We start from the raw sequence: 7,827 nt of genomic DNA, 5'->3' as shown, positions 1-7,827 counted from the left end.
ACAAAAAATGAAGTTTTTTTAACTTATCTACGTTAAACAAAAGAATCAAATCTTTTGACTATGGGGAAATGGAATGCAAAAATATACCTCCTGAAATAAAAGTGCAACATTTAAAGAAAAGAAAAGAAGACGACGAAGTCTGGCAATTTGTTTTATTGTTGAACGAAATAATTGATGATATTTTGGTTTTCGAAATAACTGAGTTTTATCTTACTTCTCTCAAAGACAAAATTGAATTGCATAATAAAAATTTCAATAGTCTTTTTGACCAGACGTTGAAACCAAAATTTCATATTTTGTTACACTACACAACTGTCATGAAGTCGTGCGGTCCTGTCAGAAAATTTTGGAGTTTCCCCTTTGAAGCTAAGCATAGACAATTCAAATTATATACGCATGCAATCACATCCAGAAAAAGTATTTGTTTTTCGGTTGTAAAAAAATATCAGTACTCGTTTGCGTCCTATCTTTTAAATGGTTTTAATGAAAATAAAACATTTTATAATTTAAAAGTTGACAACTCCTCAGATGGTTTCAAAAGAATAATAAGCCTTGTTACCAACATAGCCGAAGAGAACTTAAGATTATATAAAAGTGTTTCACACAACAATCTTATCTATAAAGAGGGTTTTTATGTTGGTACTTGCTCGAAAGATTACAACATTTATGTTATAAAAACAATAATATTGTACGAAGCAAAAATTTATTTGTTTTGTCAAAAAATTCGAAATATATTGTATAATAAACACTACAGAGCTTTCGAAATCGATCCAAAGTTATTGGGAGAATATTTTGCTTTATCCATTTCAGAAATAGTTGGACCACCAGCGACATTGGTTAAATCATCCAGAGGAGTATTTTTTATACAGTTAAAGGAGAACTGTTTCCCAACGAACAGATAACTACATTTTTTATAAAGAACCAAATTCCTCGATAATGTCTTTAGTTATTAATGATTTGTTTCCCGCAATCATTAGTATCGCTGATGATTCACCTTTATTACAAAACCAGCAGGAAATCCTTGAAGACGATGAATTAAAAATATTACTAAGATCTTGGAATGTTGAACACATGTACACATGTCTTAAGGGTTTGTATGCATATTTGTTTCTATTTATGAACAACCTAATTTTTATTAAATTTTTAATTTTTAAAAGTAATGATTTTTTTCTGTTTTTCAGAGGAAAATATCGACGTGAAGATATTGAAAATTTTGAAGTTTGACCACTTGAAAGAGATTTTGCAAACTTTCAAAATTGGTGACCGAATCTTATTTGAATTCAACTTCGAAAACTGGAGAAACCAGATTAATAAACCTCTGCACTTTCACGCTTCCGTTAGCACTGCGTCGCCTAGTTGCTCCGCTGATTTTTCCCAGTAAGATCTAGATCGCCTGCTTCCAGCCCTACCACTGGTTCCAATTCGCAAGATTTCGAGGAAAACGCTTTTGTTGCAACAATTTTACACGCAGATATTAAGTCGTTACATGTAAAAGATTTTTATAAATGTAACAACAGACTTGACGACGCTCATAGAAATGTACTCATCAATATAATTGTAACCTACTACATTGCCAAAAACATTCACATGTCACTTCAAGTAAGCTACTACTTGGAGAATGAAATCCTAAGCCTTTTTCCAAATGAAAAGCTGAACTTCTACAGAACCGAAAAGAGAGAAACTGTATACCAAATATTGCTACTTAAAAAAAAGCTTCAAAAACCGTTTGTCTATAATTCCTGTACCTGAAGAAAATACCAAAGCTGATAAAATTGGTAAATAAAATTAAAAACTAGTTTGTTCGTTACAAGTTTATAAAATTTATGAATATGTACATTTTCAGCTCGCGATGATCATGCAGAAGAAATCATACAGCATCTTAAATACGACAATTTGACAGCAGAAGAATTCGAAAGCTGCTGGCAGGCCAGTGCAAATTATAGAATTCATCAAATAAAGGAAAAATTTAAAAGCATTCAACAAGTTTTCGTAGACTGGCCAGAGTATAAAAAGCCGAACGGATATCGATTGGTAAGATTTTGATTTAAGGTTCCCAATTTGAGATATTATAAAAACTAACACTTTCGATGTTTTCAGATTGATCTAGACTTTGGTACGATTTTTCCCAATCATGATAATTTTCTTGTTGACTGGAAGCAAAAAGCTTTGAAGCTCTTTACATCTTAAAGCTTGAAGCTTTTTACATCTTAAGAGAAGTGAGTGCTTAAAGGACGGTGCCACAAAAATCATTATCAGCTCTATGTCTGAAGGGGATTTAGAAAAAGGTATGATTTCGTAAGTTGTACTTTAAGAATTTTCTCTAAGGGTAACAAAATTTTCTAATATACATACATTTTTTCTCTATTTTTTTAGATGAAACGTTCTTTGCTTTTAAGACTTTTTGGTGCCTACATGGATATCTTTACCCTACAGGACACGTTATGAAAAAGGATAATACTGGGAAAAGATGTACAATCAGATTCACCATAAAGGACTCTCAGGAATCGTATGCTTTTGTCGGACAAAGTCTTCAAAACCTAGATGATCACATTAATTTTTTAAGCCAACGTAAAGAAAACATACAGCCTTTTATCCTGTCGGTAGGAGACAACAATTACTCAAAATTCACTGAATTTTTTTTTATATTTAGATGGTACAAAAATTCCATTCCAAAGCTTTTTACGCTGTATGGATATATGTTTCAAATCCTTTTATTTATTTAATGCTTCCACAACATTTTGGACATTTATTGAAGCTTACTTTTACAAACTAGCATTACCTCAAGGAAAAAACTTTGAAAATAAATATTCTGATGCAAGAACTTGAAGAAGACTCCTAATTTAATGTACACTTTTGGTCAGATAATTAAGTTAGTTACATAGGAACTAGCTATTTTTCTTTTTTTTTATTATTTTTTTATAAAAGTCTAGCGCATTGTATAACAAGCACCTAACTTAATTAAGCTGACCACAAGTGTGTGTACATAAGCTATACATTTATTGCATATAAAAAGTTTTCATATTTATTTATAAAAAAATCAGACTTATGTATATTACAAAAAAAAAATAATTCAAATTTTCATGAATTTCTATACATATGTATGCATGTATGTAAATACAAAACAACCGTGTCATCCTAATTTAATGAAGGTTTTTAATTGAAGTTGTGATAAAACCGTGATACAATTTTGTAATTAAATAATAATAATAATAATAATAGATTGGCGCTTACACAAATGTTAGTGTTTGGCCGAGCTTCTCCTCCGATCTGTGGCGTGCGCCTTGATGTTGTCACACAAAGCGGAGGGACCTACAGTTTTACACCGACTCCGAACGGCGATTGTATTTTTATGAGAAGCTGTTTTTCATGGCAGAAATACAATCGGAGGTTTGCCATTGCCTGCCGAGGGACGACCGCTGTAAGAAAAAACCTTTTTTCTATATTTTTAGCGATGTTGCTTTGACCAGGGTTTGAACCGAGGTGCTGCGGAGTGGAAGCGCGCACTGCTTACCACTACACCACAGCGGCCGACTAATTTGTAATTAAATACCTAAATGATAAAAAGGCTTCCAGAGCTCTGATTGGAAATTGGAGTTACCTTATCAGTACAAAATGCCTTATTTATTCATATAAGTATATAGATTCTTTTAAAGCATTATTTTTGTTAGTGATAGCGAATTTAATGGACAAACCTTTTTTCTTTACATCATCAGCGATAGTTGATTAGATTGGTAATAATTTTCTATTTCGGCATCTGCTCGATATAGAATACGGTTTAAATCTGCCCTTAATTTTATTTGATGGTTTTGACTAATATTTTAGCCAAACCTCAAATGAATTCAATTAATGTCCGCAAAGGAAATGTATGCATAATATTTTATTTTATTATTTCTGTTAATACGAATTCTACCAATGAATTATAAAAATTTTTGTAAAAACAACAATTTTTAGACTTTTATGAAAAAATAATAAAAAATAAACAAAGGCGTAATTAGCTGATCGGAAGTGTATGTATGTATGTACTTATCATCGGCGTAGCCAGAATGAAATTTAGGGGGGGCCTCGACCCTATTAAGCTGGCATTTCAGGGTACTATTTTATATATATACAAGGAAAATTTGAAAGTTTGGGGGGGCTCGAGCACCCCCCCTGCCCCTACCTGGCAACGCCCATGGTGCTTATATTTATATTTTATCTCATTATTTCTGTTGATATCAATGAATTATAAAAATGTACATATATATATGTTACTTGTTCGCATAAATAAAAAATTATTTAATATATACAGATTAATTCTTTTTCTAAGGAAATTTTGAGATACAATTTTTATGAAAATTATTCATAAAGTGTATGAATATTATTCATAAAACTTGTGGATATCGTTCGTAAAGGTAATTAATACTTTTCATAGGGTTATAAATATTGTTCATGAAGTTTGTGTGCACTGTTCACAAAGCCTATGAACGTACTTCGTAGATATTATGAATGCTTTCAAAAAGTTTATGAATGTGTTCATAAAATCTATAAATATGTTCATAAAGTTCATGAATATTGTTCACAAAGTTTACGAATGTGTACATAAATTTTATGGGAGCGCCTATAAAAGTAGTGAATACAGCTCACGAATATTATGAATGCATTCATAACTTTTATGGTTATAGTTCATGGTTTTTATATTTCGGTTTGTGGATATGGTTTAAGAACTCTGTTCATAAATTTTATGAAAAGATACATACGACGCATGAAGTCGTACATTGGTTCAATATTTATGATTATTTTCACGCGTCTTATGCACAAATTCATATATATTATGTAAGTTTTTGGTTCCGTGTAGCGTATTTTGTAGTTGTAAACTGTATAAAAAATATAACTAGATAACCAGGAAAGTGTGAATAACCTTAATATTTTCGTATATAAATAAAATATAGTTCATAAAAAATAAAAGTGTTAACATGCGTGTTAAAAGCCAATAAATTATTTTACATTTATGACATTTTTGAATAGCGATAATGATATCATTTAAATTTTCAGTCTTTATATAGTCAAAGAATTCTGTATTTCTCATTTTAAAATTACTTTTAATTTGAAGTTCACTTTCAAAAATTTAAATTAGAAGCCGGTTTCTCTCTTTGCGCCAGGAAACAAACTTTATACTTAAGATCCTCTGAGTTGCTTCGTTTGAGTGTGGTATTGAAAAAGACAAAATTACATATTTTTTCAAACTGTTGAAAAGTACCATTATTTAAGGACTTCATCTGTATTTCCTCATGGCTTAAATTAATGGTTTCAAGAATGCAAAAGCTTTGAAAGACTAAGAATGCGCTAAAAAGAGTATCTAACTCTATGTCTTATATGCAAAACTATTTTATTATGTCAGTAAATTGAGAAAACAGAATTGTAAGTTTTAGGCAAAAGCCATTATTAAAATTTTTTGTATTACAGCGTGGCGACGAATAACTGTTTCCCAGGCTTTTTGAGAAATAAAAGGGTCCTTTATAGATTTTGCGAAAAAGTATTTTATTGTTAATTTTCCACAGATTTTTCTTTAGTTGTATTAATTAGTTTTTAAATTTTAATCCTTATTTACATTTGCCAGCACCGTAAACTTTGAGAGAAAAATTTGCTTGGCACGCAAGACTTTTTCAGATGTATTTTTTCTTAGGCTTTGTATAAAAAAAAAAGAAAAACTGTATAGGGTTGGTCGAATGAATGGGCGTCCTAGTCACCAGTTCAGAGTCTATTAGATTTTTGAGTATAAGGCCTTATGTTGGACAAAAGGCGAGTATAAGAGACTCAATATGGATATGGAATAAATGAAACTGAAAATTATTTTCGAGATAACTAACAACACTCGACAAAAAACGTCAGTCCTCTTTTGAAATAATTTATATTCCATCGTATTATCGCAATTGCTACGTTTACGGAAGCTCCAACGTTATATAGAAACCTTAAGAAAATCCTAAAGTGTTTTGTTTTAATTGAAAATTCAATATAAATCAGTACAAATTTTGAAAAATCAGGACATTAGCGTACTGATTGAATGAATGAATAAAATCAGTACAAGAGTTGAAAAATCAGTACTGTACTGATAAAATCAGTACGTCTGGCAACCGTACTTGTGTGATAAAAGTCTATTTATATGAAATGCTATTTATATAAATAAAGTTTCAATTTGAAAAAAATGTCCGTGAGAAACCGTGCGTGAGCGTGCGTGATTGAAAAAGTAGGCGTCGTGAGCGTGCGTGAACGTGATTGAAAAAAATATAGCAGGACGTGAGTGTGCGTGATTTACAAAACCATCAACGTGAGCGTGCGTGAACGTGAGCCAAAATAACTCACGCGCCCATCTCCAGTCTGAATAGGTATATGTTTCACATATTAGTCACCCTGCAGTAAATCAAACTGGTTTAGAACTTGCGCTGAGCTAGCCCGAAAAGAGACGGTACTGGTTCTTCATCTATCCCAACTCAATGCTTTCAACTGTCTTTTTTTAACATGGCGATGTCCTACGAAGTGACAATTGTCGCCCTCTGCAGAACTCTTGAACTTGTTCTGAGCTGACTCTGGCTTAGATGGCTCTGAGACAGTTCATATAACAACAGTTCCTAGATAGTTCAAAAAGGGTTACCTCCGAGCTAGGAAAAATTTGGTTATTTTAGAGCTGGTTCTAAGAAGTATAGTATAGAGCCTTTTATTTAAATAAGCACGCATACAATTTTGTAAATAAAAAAATGTTTAAATAGCTATCTATTTTGCGCACTAATTTACTTTTTCAGGCATACTGTGCTTTAAAATTAGGAACATAAAATGTCAGTTATTCCTTCATTTTCTAAACCCGTTATTCTTAAAAATAATTTATGTATATTTGTTACGTATAATGGGTATTTCTGGGATACTTATAATTAAAAATCCAAACTAAGTCGTTTAAAAAAATGAGAAAAACGGTGATATACTGAATGCTTATTTGTGATAACTCAGCGTTAAATTGTATTAAATTTATTGAAACGTAATACATAGACTCTCCGGAATCGAATTAAGAATATATAGAATTTTGAATATTCACAATGGTTTTCATGCTAGATATTTTTCGTAAATGTTTTATTTAAGGATGGCTCATAAGTATTATAACATAAACAAATAAATTCACGTTTCTAACTGTGTTGGAAATTTAGTAGAATTCTAGAAACTGTTATAAAAACTTCAATATTTTAAATCAGAGTTTATAAATATGCAGTTCTATAGTCCATTCAATTTTAGAATAATTAATCGCTCTTCCTACGCACTACTTGAAGGTATTCTCTTATTTAAATATTTTCGTTTAAGATGCAAGATTACACTTTACTACACTAAAATTGTATGGGCTACAAAACAGATTACTCGAAATATTTATAAAAAATCTATGATTAAAAACTTTGAGATTTGAAGACAGTTTTTTACAGTTCTGTCAAGTTTGCAGCACAGTTAGGAATTTGAATTTAAATGGTTTATGAAGTACTAGCTTATACCCGCGGGTTTCACCCCGCGCTTTTATACAAATAGGAAAAATAATTTAATGATGTTAGATTTTATTTCTGTGCCCATTTCGTTATAGCTCATTATTTTCTAAGCGAGTTAAGGTATTTAGGCCGTTTAAAACTATGAAATTATAAAATCTCCTCTCTCCTCCCCCTAAGTTTACCTTAAAAGGTTTCCAGGTATACGACGCGTGAACGTGAAACCTTCTTGGAGGTGCCACGGCGAGTTCTAATATTTCCAACTCAAATTTAGTAACCTGGCCTTGATAAAATACCACTTCTCATTACTGTAGCAAATGCCTCAAAAGAGCTT

General features: G+C 31.3%; 1 protein-coding gene across 1 annotated transcript in view; it reads left to right on the top strand.

The window, feature by feature from the left end:
* The first annotated feature begins 780 nt into the window (after window positions 1-780).
* LOC118746501 overlaps window positions 781-7,827 on the top strand; it is a 10,729-nt gene continuing 3,682 nt past the window's right edge. Inside the window, exon 1 of the mRNA XM_036480348.1 lies at window positions 781-1,090. Coding sequence (XP_036336241.1) covers window positions 937-1,090 — 154 coding nt within the window. The 5' untranslated portion in view covers window positions 781-936. The remainder of the gene's footprint in view (window positions 1,091-7,827) is intronic.

The sequence above is a fragment of the Rhagoletis pomonella genome, unplaced genomic scaffold (assembly GCF_013731165.1).
Source record: "Rhagoletis pomonella isolate Grant_MI unplaced genomic scaffold, Rhpom_1.0 Rhpom_scaffold_00010, whole genome shotgun sequence".
In the NCBI taxonomy this organism is placed as follows: domain Eukaryota; kingdom Metazoa; phylum Arthropoda; class Insecta; order Diptera; family Tephritidae; genus Rhagoletis; species Rhagoletis pomonella.
Note: the sequence above shows the minus strand (reverse complement) of the source record. Positions and strands in the feature narration are given on the sequence as shown.